The sequence below is a fragment of the Ambystoma mexicanum genome, chromosome 3q, assembly GCF_040938575.1.
Source record: "Ambystoma mexicanum isolate Mex_15411 chromosome 3q, UKY_AmexF1_1, whole genome shotgun sequence".
Lineage (NCBI taxonomy): Eukaryota > Metazoa > Chordata > Amphibia > Caudata > Ambystomatidae > Ambystoma > Ambystoma mexicanum.
In genome coordinates this window covers 494,228,533-494,247,668 of record NC_090926.1, presented here as the reverse complement: position 1 = coordinate 494,247,668, position 19,136 = coordinate 494,228,533, and the positions used below count along the sequence as shown (strand labels likewise).

The 19,136-nt window shown below is 53.2% G+C and overlaps 1 protein-coding gene across 3 annotated transcripts in view; it reads right to left on the bottom strand.

The window, feature by feature from the left end:
- Nucleotides 1-19,136, bottom strand: part of HMMR (hyaluronan mediated motility receptor) — a 630,884-nt gene that overhangs the window by 314,069 nt on the left and 297,679 nt on the right. For all 3 annotated transcript variants that reach the window (XM_069654282.1, XM_069654284.1, XM_069654283.1), the window contains exon 14: nucleotides 15,548-15,696. In XM_069654282.1, the coding sequence (XP_069510383.1) occupies nucleotides 15,548-15,696 (149 nt within the window). The remainder of the gene's footprint in view (nucleotides 1-15,547; nucleotides 15,697-19,136) is intronic.

Here is a 19,136-nt window from a genome sequence, read left to right as displayed (position 1 = left end):
GTCTCCGGAAGGATCTCCAGACCCCACCACCCCCCCCCCTCAGCCTGGCAGGTGGTAGATTAATCACACTCATTACCCCTGCTGGTGTGAGAACCAGAGAGGTTCCTCCTGACTGGGTGTTTCCTTGGGAAGGAGTCGCCCTTGCGGGATGCGCTGGAAAAGAGCGGCCCTCCCTTCCGCCTTGACTTAGGTCTGAGGAAGTCCTTCAAGTCCTCTGGAGGAGCTCCCTCCACCTAGCTAGTCTGTTCTCCATGGCACGTGAAAAAAGTACGTCACATGCGGAGCAACCCTCCCATCCATGGTTGTGGCCAAGCCAGTGGAGGTAAAGAGCATGGGGATCTGATGTAGGGAAGAGCCCCTCGCAGGCTGGACACCGGCTGAAGACGACAAGCACCGGGAAGGAGCATGGCGCCAGAGGACCGAGTAACTGATAAAGAAAGACAGCAGAAAGTATCCGGGGAAAAACTTGTGGCATTACATGGGCGAAGCCAAACCCAGGAGCGCTGGTGAAATCGTCCAGTCAATGCGGAAAAGGGGACTGAGTGGCGTCGGTGGGCAGCGATATGAGCCCCCACGCGGCTCTAAATTTAAGGGGGGGGGGGGGAAGACGTTCCTGGTGAGAAAAGGTTGCGTCTCCCGTCCCTAGCGAGGGACGCCCATGCAGTATGGCGGAAAGGGGCCAAGACAGTATGAACAAGTACTGGTAAAGCCAACAGGCAGTTACGTTTCAAACTAGAAAAACAAGGAAAATAACGTTCTTGGGAGACCCTCTCACAACATAAGCACCTTGGAGGAAAGGCCAGGGTAGGATCTTTGACCAGAACTTCACCCATCAGTCAGGCACGTGACAAGTAGGCACGTGACAAGTAGGGTAAGGGGGGTTACGCCCAATATACCTGAAGGAGAGGGGGTTAGTAATGGGTAGGTCTACTCAACCCTGCACACCCATTCACTCAGGGTCCACCTTGGCAGCTCCCGAAATCCCTGGGTTCCTGTACTTGTGCCTTTGTTCTGATGGAGGTCCAGGGGTCTCTGGTACAGAGGCAACTAACTTGGCATCTAGATATGGGTGCAGCAAATTGGCATTTCTGCATTCTAGCGAGAGTCTTCCTGAGAATGGACAGCTGGACAACCTTGTCTAAATTAAGAAAGGACCACCACATTGTTGACTACCTCAGAATCCCCCCCTCCCCTCCCCCAAACCATCAGGAATTGAACTTCCAACAAAATAGTGGCAGTCGACCCTCGTGGCATAAATCAAGAAACTGGCGCTGCAAGGCCACACCTTGTACTGGAGGACTGCTACTGCAGGGTGATATCTTATTTCATAATAAGGGCAGCTCAGGACGAAGCCACTGATGAGCCAATAGGCTGGCACTGCAACACTAACTCATGAAGGCATTTATTTTGTACCACCCTTTGTGGGGTATGTGAGAACAGCAAACTCTGGTGTGGGGGCCAGAGGAGCGGAGGCTGACACACCTGACAAATTTAATGTATGTGGGTAGCGTTGTCAGAGCAGCAAGGCTCAACTCAGGTGGAGGGGTGAGGTAGTAGGTGGGTGTGTGCACAATACTGTAAAGACTGGAGGGGGGGGTTGGTACTTCTGTGCCTCTCCTCTACTGTATAGAGAGCAGAGGACCCCAGCCAAGATTCTCTATTATTGGTAACGTAGTCGAGCAATCAAGGACTAGCTTCTCAGGATGTGATGCAGGCTGGTTCCTAAGTACAGTGTAGTCCCCAAGCCCCCACAAAAGAATGTCCACACACTTAGTTAAAACAGTCTTTATATAATTAATATTCAAGGTTATGTACACCATCACATTAACTCACTTTGTGCTCAGGAAATCAATAATGGTATATCTGTACAGTTCTAAAGTGGTACCACAATTATTATCAGATCTCATTAAAGTGCATCAACTATACTGTCAAAATATCACAAAGATCAATAACAAGGAAACCAGCAACAGACATAGGAAGGAAAGCAAGATGGTTGAAATAGGCAGAATACTGGCCTCTACCGTTAAGCACAGCTCTGTGTGGAGATCCCCCTAACCCTCAACCTGTAAAGCAAAGATGCATCACAAGCCCAGTCCATATATTGTTCTACAAGTCGCATTTCCCTCTACAATAGTTCTACAGCCTCAATGTACCGGGAATTGTAGCGTTCGTCATCGGGGAATAGACGGCCCTTCTCGAGTGCCCTCCCTTTTATGGCAGGAGTCACGGGTCGAACAAGTTACTTGCTTACCTGGAAACGTTCTTTCGATGGGATGGTCCGACGACGTATTCCATATCTATGACAGGTAATGTCCACAGCTGTGCTGCTTCGGAAAATCTTTGGCGTCTGCGTCGATGACGTCCAAGCGCCGTCCCCGAGGACCTCCTCCGACGGCACCCGATGTGATAAGTAGGACGCACGACGCCCATAGCCTCCGTTATAGTTTTTCCCAGAACGTGTGCCACCAGTTTTCTGCCAGTCAGACACACAAGGCCTTGCGGAACACAAGATGCAATCGCAAAAGAAATTCTGCAGCGGGGAAGGCAGGGAGGGAGCGATATGGAATACGTCGTCGGACCATCCCATCGAAAGAACGTTACCAGGTAAGAAAGTAACTTGTTCTTCGAGGGGACTGGGTCCTCCGACGTATTCCATATCTATGACAGACTCCCAAAGAAAGGAGGTGGGAAAGAATTCAGAACACAAATGTAATATGCCCAATCAAATTGCGGAATAGAGGACTGCCTTGCCAAAGGCCAGATCCTGCATCTGATGGAATCGAGGGAGTAGTGACGTACAAAAGTATGTACTGAAGCCCAGGTGGCTGCATCACAGATGTGATGAATAGGAACTCCGCTCTGCAGGGCAGTAGACGCAGCCACTCCCCTGGTAGAATGGGCCCGCAAGCCAGCCGGAGGATCCTTACCCGCCAAGCGGTAACACTCGGAGATAGCTAAAATAATCCAACGAGACAAAGTCTGTTTCGTCACAGCTTGTCCCAAATGCTTTCCAGCGTAACCAATGAAAAGTTGATCGTCCACTCTGACCCGGGACATGCGTGAAATATAAAAGCTCAATGCTCTCCTAGGATCAAGCCTATAGAGCCTCTCTTCCTTACCAGGATGTGGAGGAGGATAGAACGCCGGAAGAACCACCTTCTGGCTGAAATGAAATTCCGAAACCACCTTCGGAAGAAAAGGACGAACTCTAAGGACAACCCTGTCCTTATGAAACACAATGAAGGGTGGCTTAACTGAAAGTGCCTGTAACTCACTCACTCTGCGAGCGGAAGTAACCACAACCAAAAACAGTTTGAGTTAACAGCCTCAAAGGGCAAGAATGTAAAGGCTCAAACGGAGCACCCATAAGAAACTTATGAACAAGGTTCAAATCCCAACTGGACACCAGAAAAGGTGACGGAGGGAACACATTAGTGAGCCCTTTCAAAAACTGCAAAATTAAAGGAATTTTAAAATAGGAACACTCTTCAGACGAGCGCTTAAATATGGACAGCGCCGCCAGGTAACCTTTAATGGTCCCCACTTGCAAGCCCCTGTGGGCCAAAGCAAGCAAAAAAGACAGAACCATGGGAATGTCACATTCAAAAAGGATCCACATTCTTAACTCTGCACCAGTCGCAGAACTTACGGCAACGGTACAGAGACTTTGTTGCCGGCCGCCTGGCCGAGAGCAACACCTCCATCACGTCTTCAGGGAGGTCCCAATCCTTATACCTCAACCTTTCAGAAGCCAAGCGTGAAGGTTGAGGGATCTGACCTCTGGATGGAGAACCCGACCCCCCCCCCTCCCGTGAGAGCAGATCGTCTCGGTAGGGAAGACGACTTGGAGGGCAGATGGACAAGTCGAGAAGGTCCGGGTACCACGTCCTCCGGGCCCACGCCAGAGCACTGAGGATCATCTGGGAACGAAACCTCTGCAGTACTTGCGGGATGACGGGGACTGGAGGAAACGGGTACAGCAGTGGGAATGACCACTCCACCACGAACGAATCTCCTAAGGCTCCTTTTGGAGGAAATTCCTGCGAGCACAACCTTTCGCACTTCCGGTTGACACTGGAGGTGAAGAGATCCACATGAGGGGTCCCCCAAAGGGCAAAGATCTCCAGGAGAATCTCCTGAGCCAGCTCCCACTCGTGAGAGATCGCGCTCTGCCTGCTCAGAGCGTCCGCCGTCACGTTGTCATCTCTGGCCAGATGAACAGCCGAGATCGAAACTTCCTGCTGGATGGCCCAGAACTCGAGCTGCATCGCCTCCCTGCGCAGCGGAAGGGACCCTGCCCCCCCCCCCCCCCTTTTTTTGAGGTAGTGCATGGCCACCTTGTTGTGCGTTAGAATCAGGACACTTTCCACGCAGTCGGCAGAAAAGCCTTCAGGGCTAGCCTGACGGCCCTCAGCTCCAATAGATTGATATGGAGTCTGGACTCCGACGGAGACCAACGACCACTGTCAACTCGTGGGCATGAGCTCCCCATCCCGTGAGGGATGCGTCCCGTACAATCGTCACCTCCGGCCAGGGCAGCCAAAATGGCCCCCCCCCCCCTTCACCAGATTGCCTTCGACGGCCCACCACAGAAGGTCCTCGGCTACCGAGGGCGGCACTTGACCAGGTTCCGACAGCCTGCCGGAGGACTGAGACCACTGGAGCTTGAGTGCCCACTGCAAAGCTCTCATCCGCAGACGAGCCTCTGGCACCAGATGAATGCAGTATGCCATGAGGCCGAGCAGTCTCAAGAACTCGGACGCTGGGAGATCCTGGGCAAATTGAAACTTGTTCACCATCTGCTGTATGTGAAGAGCCCTCACCTCGGGAGGAAAACACTGCCCCAGGGTCGTGTCGAGCACTGCTCTGATGTACTGGAGCCGCTGCGTTGGTGTCAAATGGGACTTTTTTAAATTGAGGGAGAAGCCTAGCCTGTGAAGGGAGTGGCAGGTGACGGACAGATGATCCAGGACTTGTTTGGGAGAGCTCCCCCTGATCAATCGTCCAGGTAGGGGTGGACGTGAATCCCCCTTTCCTGAGATGCGCTGCCACCACCACGAACTTGGTGAAGACCCTCGGGGCGGAGGTCAATCCGAACGGCAGGACCCGAAACTGAAAGTGCGAGTCGCCAACCGCGAACCTCAGGTACTTCTTGTGCCTGGGATGTATCGGCACATGGAAGTAAGCATCCTTGAGGTCAAGAGACACCAACCAGTCCTTAAGTTGAAGGGCCTGGAGGACTTGAGAAAGAGTCACCATCTTGAACTTGTCCTTCCTGAGGAGTTTGTTCAAACCGCGCAAGTCCATGATGGGTCTAAATCCTCCGTCTCTTCGAACTCAAAAAATAAGGGGAATACCATCCCTTGTTCCTCTACGCTACATGCACCAGTTCTATGGCGCCTTTCTCCAGCAGGGCTTGAATTTCCTGCGCAAGGAGCGGATCCGGACTCTTCAAAGAGAGGTTCCCTGGTGGATTGTTGCGAGGCCTCTGCCGAAAAGGAAGACAGTAGCCGTGGGTTATGATCTCCAGAGCCCACACATCCGAAGTAATGGCTTGCCACTCTACAAGATGCTGCGCCAGCCTTCCCCCAACCGGCAAACCATGGGACCTGGCCTCATGACTGAGTGGTAGCGGCTGCAGCGTTGCCTGAGGGCAAAGAGGCAACTGCCCGAGCGGCCTTGGCACCTCGAGTACCTTTGTTTCCACCTCTGGCACTCTTACGATGGCCTCTTTGACTGCTAGCTCCCCTCGCTTTACGAGTAATAGCGAAAGGAACCTCCCCTCCATTGCTGTCCCTTAGGACGAAAAGGCGGAGGTTGGCGAACTGCAGCGCCCAACGACTTTGCTGCAGCTTTGGAGGTCTGCAACCTCTCAAGGCTCTCGTCAGCCTTGCTGCCAAAAAGGTGTTCACCGTCAAAGGGCATGTTGAGGAGCCGGGACTGCACATCAGGAGCGAACCCAGACTTCCGCAACCACGCAAACCTGCGCATTACGGTGCTCGCCGCCATGGACCGGCTGACACAATCCGCCAAGTCCAAACCCGACTGAACGGCCTCACACATGGCATCCTTGCCATCCTGAACCATAGCAAGGAAACCATACCGTTCGTCCCCTTCGGGAATATGTTCAGCCACTAATGAAACAGTTCCACAGAGTGTGTGTGAAACTAGACAAGGCACATATGGAGTTGGCCGTCCGAAGCGCCATACCCCCCTGAAGAAAACACTTTCTTCGCCCAGCCGTCAAAACGTTTGTCGTCCCTATCCGGAGGGGTGGTAGGATACGATGCCTGCTTTGCCAGGGCCGTAGCTGCCTGCACCACCAAACTCTCCGGAGTGGGGTGCCTAGACAAGTAGCAGGGGTCGCTACTGGCTGGATGGCATTTTCGCGACAAAGACTTGCCCACTGCCGGGAGACTCTCCGGAGCAGTCCAAGCTGCCGCCACCCTTCTCTGCAGAGCCATATAAAACGGCAAAACCGGGTCAGAGTGGGGGGGGGGGACCAAGATCAAGGATGTCCGTGAGATCATACTGAATGAATTCCCCTGGGGGAGCAGACCAACCCAAGTACTCCGTGACCCGAGACATAAGGCGCCGATATGAAGAAATCGGCATGAGTGCCAGGCTCCGGCCTACAAAACACCTCTGGAGAGGTGTCCAGTCCACTGGCATCATGCAGCGACTGCCTCAGGTCATCAAACTGGCTATGGCCCGAGATAAGCTCATCTGGAACCGCAACCTGAAGCAAGCCATCAGAGCCTTCATCACCCTCTGAAATGTACTCCAGGCGGGGAGAGGAAGACCCCTGGGGACCAAAGCAGTGCCTGGCCTTAGTCAGAGCCTTCCTAGGGGCTAAACCCGTGCCACGGGGCCCCTCCGACACCACCGCCTCGAAAGGCATTGAGGGCGCCGAACGAGTCGGCGCCGACAGAAAAGGCGTCGACGTCGAGCAAAGTCAGAGTCGACGTCAGCTGCAGCGCCGCCAACATAGGCGGCGTCGACACAGGCCTCGAAGCAGGAGCTCCGAGCGTGTCTCGGTGACCGAGGCGCCGACAACCCCCTCGGAGGCGGAGCCTTGAGAGAAATCGTAGACGACCTCGGCGTCACAGGCATCAACGTTTTCTTTGAAGACGTCACAGGATCACGCGGTCTCGAGTACGGTGCGAACGGCTACCCTTGTCTGAGTGGGACCTCTCCCGCGAGCCGTGCCGGCCACCCGCGCCCGAAGGCGTACGAGCAGTGTCTCTCGACCGGTGCCGACCGACCCCACTCGGAGGTGCAGATGGACCGTTGGCCTGCGATTCAAGAATCGCTAGCATCTGCTTCCTGAAGGAAGCCCATTCCTCCGGTGTCGCTTGCATGGAGGGATAAGCGACCCGACGGGCGGAGTCCTCGGAAGAGGACGGGGAAGGTGACCGATGCCGGCGCTTCTGGGAATGCCTCGAAGAGGTGAAGGAGTGGTGAGACCGACTCCTGGAAGGAGACCCACTGGACTCAGACGATGATGCGTAGAGTCGCCCCTTGAGTCATCAGTCGAAAGCCCCGCAGACCTAGACTTCCGGGGCTTAGACATCCGGCCTACCGACAGCTTCTTGTGTTCCCGCAAGGCCTTTGCCGTGAGCGACTGGCAGTCGATAGTCATCCGTATCGTGGGCATCCCCGAGCCACCAGAGGCAGGCGTCATGCGAGTCCGTGACCGACATCTTGGACCCACAGTCCCCGCATTTCTTGAAGCCCCGACGATGGGTTGAAGACGAAGTAGACATCGCCACGAACAGGTCTTCACAAAAAACCGAACAGGTTCAACGAACCGAGAATTGAAAACAGCAAACTCCAAAGAGTCGAGGCGTACCGAGATTCACGAAGCGAACACGTTCGTGGAAAAAACGGAACTGAGGCTATGGGCGTCGTGCGTCCTACTTATCATATCGGGTGACGTCGGCCGTCGGAGGAGGTCCTCGGGGACGGCGATTCGACATCAGACGCAGGCGCCAAAGATTTTCCGAAGCAGCACAGCTGTGGACATTACCTGTCAGATATGGAATACGTCGGAGGACCCAATCCCCTCTAAGAACGTCCAACGGAGAACAGGGTGAACTACGGCAGTGAAGTGACAGCTTCTATCCTAGCAGTGCTCGTCGACGGGGAAGCATAAACGTCCAGCAAGGAAGAGGCGTGCAGGGCACCTCGATGACGATAGGTCTGGACCGCAAAGGGTATGAAGAACTGTGGCCCAAAAAGGGTGTGGAGTAGTCAGCGTCTGTGGTCTTTGGGTGGCGGATACTCCTCGGCACGTCAACGGTCTGGCCTTCTGCAGTGGGATCAAGTGGGCAACGATGCAGACAAGAGCGTCCTTGAATCACAAGTTCTTAGGCAAACAGGAGAACGGCGGCTCCAGACGGCGACAGCGGTCGTCGACAGTGGTGGACAACAGTCCGGGCGCTTCTCTTTGGGATTCCGCGGCGGTCCCTGTCTCCGGTCGGCTGTCTGGCGTAGGTCTACCAGGGAGCTTTGGCAAAGATCAGCTGGTGCACGGTGGTCTCTCGTAGCTCGGGAAGAGGGCGCCTTACCAGGCCCTCTCAGGGTCAGTCCTTGGACACAGCTGCTTTCAGATTGTGAAGGAGAGCAACAGCAATTCTTCTCGTCCAGCAGGGCTTCAAGGTTAAGCTTCAGTTTCAACTCCAGTTTCTCTTCAGCTTCTGAACAAGAATTCTAGCAGCGAGAGGCCCCCAGATATACTAGTTGATCTCCAATTCATTCTGCTGGGTCACTTTCAGGCAACCAATCGGTCAGAAGGGCATTCATGCAGGCAGGCATCTAATCAGGGGCATAGTGCATTCAGGCCATTCACTCCTCTCCAGACACTCACAACAGGTTGTGTATTGGGACAAGTACCCATCCATTCAACACTCCACACTGCATTCAAACCAGTTTCGGGCAGGGCCATCTCAGTCATTGTGTCAAACAATAGATACTAGACACCCACAACACAGAATGCGTATTTGTGTCACACTCCATCCACCCAAGTCCCACCCACAGGGTGTACCCACAACATACATCTCACTAATAAGGAACCAGCCAGTCTGGCCTGGACTTCACAACACCATGTATGGAACTTCCACCCAACAGCCGGTCAGGTGGAAGGGACAGTCAGGGCTTCCCATGACTTTGGGAAAACAAGGTAACAGGCAATAGAGAGCAAGAGGCTACGGGGGCCATCTTGTTTCCTATCAGGAATCAACTGATTCCAATGGCAGAGCCTGGGTATCCCAAAATGGAGGATACTCGGAGCATCTGTGAAATTCAACATGAAGCTGCCACCAGCCCATACCCTGCTCGGTGGGTGCCACACACAGGTGCCCAAAAACATACAGTAGGGGCAGAGGGTTGTAGCCCCACCAATGGGTGCCATAAGGGTATCCCATGGGTCTGTACACCGAAACCAAAAAAGCTACACTGCCAGGAGTCCCACATGAACCCCTGCACGGAAACACGACAAAACACGATAAAAAGCAGTAAAGGACAAGGATGCGGAGGCCCTGTCACTCCGATGCATTTCCAGCATCACAAAAACACTAACAAAGTGCCCCATAATTACATCAGTTCAATTAATTAACACAGTATTCAAAATACAGCAGTACATTTTAAAATCCCTAACCACCAACGGCTACATGGGGATCCTTTGCCAAAGGAAAGTACCCAACAACATAAAATAAGTGGAGAGAACCAGGATGCCACACATTGCTTGACCGTTAGGATTGTGAAAGCATTCCTATTGGGGGCTCTTGAAAAACGAAATTTATATGTTGGCCCTCTGTAGAAGTTGCAAGGCAGGTGGCCATGTCCAGCAACTCCAGGAACCACGTTCTCCGAGCCAATTCCACAGTGATGAAGATAATCATGGACCTGCCAAGCTTTGTCTACTTCAAACTGCTCTTAATGTCCGCTGATCCTTGTTATTCCACTGGTTCTAAATCCCACTCGACTGTCAGAATCCCCTAGAGATCCATGCTGGGGAAATTCCCTGGCGCAGAACCCACCTGCACTTCCTGTTTGCAATGGAAGTGAGGTCCACCTAAGTCCCCTCCACAAACCTGATATCAAGAACTTTCTGGCATGGATCCCACTCATAGGGCTGTCTGCTTAGTTAACATTTACATAGCTTTTGGATTTGACAGGGTCAAGGGCTGAAATTAGTTTGCGATAAACGTAAGAGACTTCAGTGGGTAAGGAGTACAGACTGGCAGAAGAGCGGAGCGGGCTGGAAGAGCACAGGGAGAGTATGGTGAGACATGCAAGATGGGTAGGAGCCAATAGAGATGAACTATGTGCTCAGAGGAGTTGTAAAAAAGCCAGATGTGGAAGAGTGGCAGGGCTTACTAGTGCTAGTGAGAAGGTTGCACAGTCTGTGCAGCGACCAGCCATGGTTATTCTTCAGGGAAATACAGGTATCAGTAAGGACCAGGACTGCAATTCTAGGGTGATTAGAGTTAATAGGCTCATCCAGATCTTCTTGCAAGGTTAGTGTGGCACACAGGATTTGAAATGTATGGATGGGACGGGGAGTTTGGGTGGCACGATACTATGGTAAGCCTGAATTGGTGAGGAAGTATGGATTGTAAAAAACTGCAGAAAAGTCCAATTACTCACCATAGTGACTAACATACTCCTAGTCCATAGTCCCCTTTTCTCCAAACTGTATGGGCGATTACGGTGTCTGGTCGAATGACCATTTGATCAAATCAAAATGGTCGGAAAACAAAAGTCGAATTTTTTTTAGTTATTTATATATTTTCTTTAATTTTGGTTGCTTAGAAAATATTTTTAATAAAGAAAAAGGTGGGGTTGGGGGGAACCCCCCATAAAATAAAAAATAAATGCGACCTTTTTTTTCCGACCATTTTACTTTGATCAAATGGTCATTCGACCATTTGGTTTTCGACCAAATGACTGGTAACCGGCGATTACAACTGAATGTAGCCCCAGGGTGGAGAGGAGACCCTCCTTAAGCAAAGAGGTTCCTGAGAACCGCCTGTCCGAAGGGCGCATCTGATCTAGAGCCGGCATCCTTACAGAAAGCCGGGGGAGAGGCCCAAGTGGCCGCCCTGCTTATGACTTGCCAAGAGACATGGCGCTGAAATGCAATGGCCGTTGCCTTGGCCCTGACTGCGTGGGCATGTATGTTGGCCGGAACCGGCTTCTGCTGGCCCTCGATCCCCTCTGATGGCAGAGACCATCAAGTGGGATATGGAAGCCTTAGAGGCATGATAGCCTGGTATTGAGCCTCCGAAAGTGACAAACAGGGTGTCTGATTTGCGGAAGCCCTTGGTCCTGTCCAAGTAGAATTTCAGGGCACGCCTGCCACCCAGGCAGTGCAGCACTCTTTTTTGATTCCCAAGGACGAAAAAAAAAAGAAAAACAAACCACGTCGGAAGGACCATTTCCTCGTTCAAGTGGAACGCAGACGGAACCTTAGGCAGAAATGCCAGGTGTGCCCACATGACTACCTTGTCCTTGTGAAAGGAGGTATACGTTTGAGGCGAGCAGCGCCTGGATCTCGCTGACTCTACGAGCCGAGGTAAGGCCGACTAGTAAGGCAGTCTTGATGGTGGCCAGCCTGATGTCCACGGACGCCATTGGCTCGAATGGTTTGTGCGCCAGGGCACCCAAGACTAAGTTAAGATCCCACACAGAGTGTGGTCTCTTGACAGGCGGGTAGAGCATAGCGAGACACAGATGTTTGATGATAGGGTTGGAAGAGGAGGAAAATTCCCTCCTCCGAGTTCCTGTACGCCCCAATGGCTGCAAGGTATGTGCGGCAGGTGTCCACCTGCACACCTGAATGAGCGAGGTATGCCGAAAAGGAGAGCACGTCGATACCCTTTGAGTCTGCCCAGTGGCAGAATCTGGTCCATTTGCTTTTGTACTGCGTCCTGGTGGCTTTGCTCCTGGCGCCCTGTATGATCTCCAGATTGGCCTGTGATAGGCTAAGGTGCTGAAGTGTTACCTGCTCAGGTTCCACACCGATGGCTCATTTCCCTGGGGCAGGGTGGATGACTCTGCCCGCCTGCTGTGCCAGAAAATGTGCTGGGCCTGTCTGAAGGTGAATCAGGGGCACCTCTGAGAGGCTGAGTAGCTCCGAAAACCATGGCCTGGCCGGCCACCATGGAGCTATCAGAATAATGAGTCGGAAAGACTCCTTGATTTAGCAAATTAACCTGTGGATCAGGGGATAGGGCGGAAAGGCGTAGACCGGGGCCGCGACCTTGCCAGGATGCGCACTGGGGACACTTCTTGTTGTGCCGGTGGCAAAGAGATGAACGTGGGGGTGATCCACCTGTTGAAGATCTCCTTAATAACGAGGTTGTATACCTTCCACTCGTAATGGTCTGCTCCCAGCCTGCTGAGCTGTCGGCTTCCAGGATGGATTCCCCAGGAGGTGGACTGCTGCGAGGTAAATGTTCTCCAGGGCCCACTCGCACATGCCGATCGCCAGTCTACACAGAGGAGGGGACCTGGTACCTTACCGCTTGTTGACATAGTACATGCTGGTAGAGTTGTCCGTCTGGATGAAGACAACCTTGCCCCGAGAAGCAGTAGGAATGCCCCGAGCGCTAGCCAGATGGCGTTCAGCTCCAACCATTTTATGTGGTATTCCTGCTCCTGTCGAGTCCAGGTGCCGTCAACCGAGAGGCCGTCCAGGGTGGCTCCCCAGCACTCGAGCGAGGAGGGCAGCCGAAAAACCCCCAACCTGTGGGAGCGGAGGGGAGGAGGGAGGAGAGGCTGGGATAGGAAGGCGGTACCCCGTGGATACTATGGTGATGATCCAGGGGTCCGAGAAATTCTGGCGCCAGAAATGTGTATGGAGAGCAAGCCTGCCTCCCCACCGGAGACAAGTGGACCCGAAGGGGCGCGTCATGCTTTCTTTCCCTTAGAGGCTGTCACTGAGGGGGACTGGAAAAAGCCCTTAAGCCCCCCCCCACCCCTTTTGTTGCTTGTGCCGGCAAGCTGTCCGGCTGCCTGTATCCGCGTTCCTGGAAGCCACATAACCCTCCATAGGTACGACCCCCTTCTGAGTGCTGCTGGGATTGAGTGCACGATTTGGGCGTGGTCTTTGTAAGGATGGATAAAGACCTCGGCCGTTTGGGAGCTGTTTTTCTTTTGTCCAGCTCCTTGTCCGTAGAGAAGTGGAAGAATCACTCCTACCCCTCGAACGGTAGATCTAGAATGCGCTCCTGGGCATCCGGGTTGGATTTTGTTGCCCGGAGCCATGCTGTTCTTATGTCTGTGGCAATACGGAAGGCACGGCTGAGGTATCTATATGAACCACTGGATCCCAGGAGGTCATGCGCCACCAGCTTGGCTTCAGCTAGCCCCGCCTTAAAGCGCGATTGGCTCTGGGTGGGGAGTTCCAGAAGGAGGTCTGCTATTTCCCGCCATCTCCTCTGGTTGGCTGCAGCCAGCATGGCATCGGCATTGGCCTGACGTAGATGTAAAGAGGTGTTGGACAATAGTTTCTTGCCATATTCCTCCTAGATCTTCTCCTTGCCTAGCAGCGCTGCAGAGGACGACTGGAGCTTGGAGCATAGTGATGCTGCAGCAATCACCAAAGTGTGGCTGAAGATGTGCCAAAAGCAAGAGTGTATCCCTCTCCACCTGCCTGTACTTGCCGTCCAGGCGTCGATTTACCGGCTGGGCCGAGTGGGGTTTGAGCCAGCCCTTCTTGGCCAGGGAGACTACATCGGTCTGCATAGGAATCCACGATTTGGCAGAGGGGCGTTGCGTGAGGACTTCAGCCAGAAAGCTCTCTTCCAGCTGCTCGACCTCAGGTTGGGGGGAGGCCCAGGTACTCCACCAGACCAGCAAGACGTTCGTGGAAGGCCCTGGTTGAGGATGGCGTGTCCAGATCCTCCTCATCCGTATCCTGCGGATCTGGAGGCTCTTGTGGGGGAGGAGTAGCAAATGGAGCCAGAGGCTGGGGTACAGAGCCCGCGGCCGGAGGCTGACGAGGCGGTGGTGGAGCCCCATGTGGAGCCGTAGGAGGTGGCTGCGCTGGGACCTGTGGTGTCGGCAGAGGCATCTGTAGTGCCTCTAGCATTGCAGGGAGGACTTACCTGGTGGAGTCTTTGAAAACCCCCATCTGAGGTGACTTCATGAGGCCAAGGAACCGCTCGATGAGAACCTCACTGGCCAAAGAGGTGGCAGGAGGTGCAGACGGGGTAGCGGGGAGCCACTGCGTACCCTGTCCATATGGACGCCAGGGAAAGCTGCCCTGCACAACTGAGGGGTAGATTGTAGAAGGGTAGACTGTAGGCCACATACCTGGTTGAGGCTAGTCCCACCTTGACACTCGGTCTTCATTGAATTCCTGGAATGGCGTCGGACGGGTGCCTCTTTCATGCAGGGGGGCCATTTTGTAGAGCTGCCTGCCACCTGCCTGTGACGTGGTGCTCAGCCCGCTGGGCCCGGCCTCGTCCAAGACTCTTGCATGTGGATCACGAGGTCTACCCTGCTCCTCTGGCCTAGGCCCGGTAGATATGACCCTCAACCCAGCGGTCGGTAGAGCTGCGTTTAGGCGCCCCCTCAGATGTATTGCCGGTATTAGGGCGTAGCCCCTCGGCCATGGTGCCGGTAAAAGGGCGGAGCCCCTCGGGTGTAGACCCGGTAAAAGAACCTTTTGGTCCCTCATCACTGTGCCCGGGAGATCCCTCAACCCGAAGGCCGGTAGCTGAAGCAGCCTTGGTGCATGTGCTAGTAGAAGGACCTGATCGGTCCCTCCCACGCGGGAGAGTCCCTGGGAAGGAGTCTGCCTTGCGGGGTGCGATTGAGAATATCAGCCCTATCTTGGGCATTGTTTGATGCTTCACCAAGTTCTGGAGATCCTCTGGCGACCTCTGGAAGAGCTCCGTACACCTGGGTAGTCTGTTCTTCAGCACCTTCGAGGACAGCGAGTCACACGCCGAACAGGATTGCCAACTGTGGTCTGGGCCAAGGCAACGTAGGCAGAGGGCATGGGGTTCTGAAGTTGGGAAGAGCCTGTTGCAGGATGGACACCTGCTGAACCCAGTAGAAGGCGACATGTGCCGGGGAGGAGCGTGACGCCTGAGGACCGAGTACCTGAATGATAGAAAAGACAAAAAGACAAAGTATCCGCGCGTGGAATTACATGGAGGAAGCCAAACCCAGGATCGCTGGTGAATTCGGCCTGCTCCAGGCAACGCAGAAAAGGAGACTGAGGTGTCGTGCCAGAGGGCGTAGTCAGGGATGCGCATGCTCCCTGGGCCGCACCCGTGCGTGCCTCTAAATTTAAAGGGGGAGGTTTCTTCTGGTGAAAAAGGTTGTCTCCTGTCCCTTGAAGGGACGCACTTACAGTATGGAGGAAAGGGGATGGGACGTAAAAGTATGCAGGGGAATTATTTTTTCTAAATGTAAAAAGCATATGAATTGTTCAATACAGGCAATGTGGCTCCCATGTACAAACATATTGAGGTTTCTAGCTCAAATAGCCAAATTCCAGGCAATCAATGCAAGTCATCCACGCGATTACCTCGGCTTGCTTTAGGGCAAAGAGTAGTTTGTCCTGTTTCTGCTGCAGCATCTGGTTGCCTTGCTCTTCCTGTAGTAACCTTTTTTTCAGCAATGACACCTCAGCATGAACAGCTTGCTCTCTCTCCTGGCTTTCAGTTGCAAACGATTCTGAAAAAAATAGGAATCATTTGTTGGAGCTAAACAAAATGTGGAAGTACAAATTGAAAGCTGCAAGTGCTAGAGTGGCTGTCATTCCACATTAGAAAGTGCTGCAATTCAAGGTTAGTTATGGCATGCTATGCAGTTACCGATTAAGCACAGTAAGGGTATCATTCCTGGAGATAACCTAAGCCCAGCAGTAACTACCGCTATATATTAAATTGCTTCAACGTTGGATTACACAATTTACATGCATTACACCATCTACCTCATTGTGTATACCATTAGGAATTCCTAAATGTGGACTTAAAATATGGTTCATTTACAACCATAAATTAAAAAGTTACTCACCATAGTGTCTAATGTATTCTTAGTCCCCTTGCCTCCATACTGCATGGGTGTCCCTTCCAAGGAACAGGAGATTGAACTTTTCCCCAGAAAAAACCTTCCCCTTTAAATTTAGAGGCGCGGATGTGCTGTGCTGGGAGCATGCGCAGCGCTGTCTCTGCCCTCCGGTGCCACACCTAATTTCCCATAGACTGGGTCAACAATAGATTAACATTGCCTAATGACAACAGTTTTATTAGGGGCGGTGGTGGGACGTAAGGAAGAGAGGGGACTAAGAACTAAGAGTACATTAGTCAGTATGGTGAGTAACTGATTACTCTTACGTCCCGTCCCCTTTCCTCCATACTGCATGGGCGATTAAATCTGAATGTAGCCCTAGGGTGAAGAGGAGACACTCCTTAAGCAAATAGGTTTCTTAAAACCACCTGTACGAAAGCCTCATCCGATTTAGATCCGGCATCCAAACAGTAGTGCATGCAGAAAGCCGAAGGGGTGGCCAATGTGACCTGCCAGGGGACATGCCGCTAGAATGCGATGGCCGTTGCCTTGGCTCTGACCGTGTGGGCATGCAAATTGGGCGACAGTGGCTTATGCTGTCCCTTAAACACTTCCTTGATGGCTGAGACCATCCAACGGGCTATGGAGGCCTTGCAGGCCCGATATCCCGGTCTTGCTCTGCCAAAGGTGACAAAAAGTGCATCCAACTTGAGGAAGCCCTGGATCCTGTCCAAGTAGAATTTCAGGGCACGCCTGACATCCCGGCAGTGCAGAACGGAGCCTCTTCCGTGGGCTCAGCAAAACACATAGGCAGCACTATTTCTTTGTTCAGATGGAATGCGGAAGGCACATTAGGAAGGAACGCTGGATGTGTTGTGTCCGCAGGACTACCTTATCTCTGAACCGTAGTATAGGGCTCAGAGACCAGTGCATTGATTTCACTTATCCTGCAAGCCGAGGTGAGGCAGACTAGCAAGGCAATCTTCATGGTGACCAGCCTGATGTTCGCGGATGCCATTGGCTCAAATGGTTTGTACGTCAGGGCACCCATCACTATATTGAAATCCCACACAGGTGTGGCCTCTTGATGGGCGGGTAGAGTCTGGCAAGTCCCGTCAGATGTTTGACAATCGGGTTGGAAGAGGAGAACACCTCTTCCGAGTTTCTGTAGGACCCAATGTCTGCCAAGTGTGTGCAACAAGTGTATACCTGCACACGCGAGTGGGCGAGGTGCGACAAAGAGAAGTTGTCCCATGTACATGCAAGGGAGTTGATATCCTTGGAGTCTGCTCAGTGGCAGAACCTGGTCCACTTGCCCTTATACGGGACACTAGTAGCTTTGCTCCTAGTGCCCTGTATGATCTCTAGATTAGCCTGAGGTGTCCTAGCGTGGCCTGCTCAGGAACCACGCTGTGAGGGCTAGTTTCTGTGGTGCAGGGTGAATGACCCTCCCCCTTGCTGCGCCAAATGTGTAGGGCCTGTCGGAAGACGAATGGGAGGTCTATCCGAGAGGCTGTGCAGCTCCGAGAACCATGGTCTGGCTGGCCACCATGGAGCTATCAGATTGACGCTGAGATGGCGAGACTCCTTGATCTTGCAACCTTGTTCATCAGTGGTGTGGGCGGGAAGGTGTATGCGACCATGCCATTCCACTGAATCTGAAAAGCATCGCCAAGGGAGCCGGGGCCCTAGCCCTGCAAGGATGCAAACTGTTGACACTTCCTGTTGTCCCAGGAGGCAAAGAGGTCCACCTGGGGGAGTCCCCCTCTGCTGAACATCTACTGCAGTACGAGGTCGTTTAGCTGCCACTTGTAATTGTCAACTACCAGCCTGGTGATCATGTCCGCCTCCAGGTTGGATTCCCCTGGGCAGTGGACGGCCGTAAGGTAGATGTTTTCCAGGGCCCATTCCCACATGCTGACCGCCAGTCTGTACAGTGGAGGAGACTTGGCCCCCCCTGCTTGTTGACAGAACATGCTGGTAGAGTTGTTTGAATGAGGGCAACCTTGCCCTTGATAACCGGAAGGAAGGCTCCGAGCACTAACCAGATCGCCTTCAGTTTCAGCCAATTGACGTGGTACTCCTGCCTGGTCCAGGTGCCATGGACGAAGTGGTTGTCCAGGGTGGTAACCCCTGCCCCTACACCCCCCTGAAATGCACAGTGGCCTTCTTTATGGCCGTGAGCTTGTTGGCCGAGGGAAAATCTGAGACGGTGACCCAGATGACTCCCAAGGTCAGTCTGCGTAGGCTGCAGCTGAGACTTGAGATTGAGCGAAAAGCCCAGATCGTGAAGTGTGTTCATAAGGGCTACGTGTTGAGGTACGGATAGATGTGGTGGCAATGAGGACCGCCACAGTATTCAGTCTGGTAAAGACCATGGGGGAGAGTTGAGGGCAAAGGGAAGCACCTGGTATTGGAAATGGTAACCCATGATCCTGAATCGTAGACAAGAACAATGAGGCTGCTAGATCGGGACATGCTAGTACGCGTCCTTCAGATCCAGGGAGCACATCCGGTCTCCCCTGCACAATGTCTCTGCTATTAAAGCTGGCGTAACCGTCTTGAATTTTTTGTAGAGGTAGGGAGAGGTTGAGGATACAAAGGTCCAGCACAACTGTCAGGCCCGCCTGATTCTTTCTGAATGGCGAAAATCCTGGAGTAGAATCCTAAGCCTCTCTGGGAGGCTGGGACTTCCTCCACTGCCTGGCTCTTGACGAGCGACGGGATCTCTGCTAAAAGAGTTGCTGTCCCAACCTGTGGGAGTGGAGGTGAAGAGGGAGGAGAGGCTGGGCTGGGAAGGGTAGGCAGGACCCAGTGGATACTACCGCGAGGTACGCAGAATTCTGGTGTCAGAATGGTGCATGGAGAGCAAGCCTGCCCCCCACTGGAGACACATGGACCCAGAGGGGCATGTCATGCCTACTTTCCCTCCGAGGTTGTTGCAGCGAAGGGGGTTTGGAAAATGCCCTTACTCCCCCTTGTCTCCCCTGGCTCCCACTGTTTGTTTGCACCCATGTTCGGATTGGCAAACGGTCAGGTTGCCTGGACCTCTGATCTTTGAAGTTGCGGCACCCTCCATATGTACACCCCTTGTCCGAGTGCTG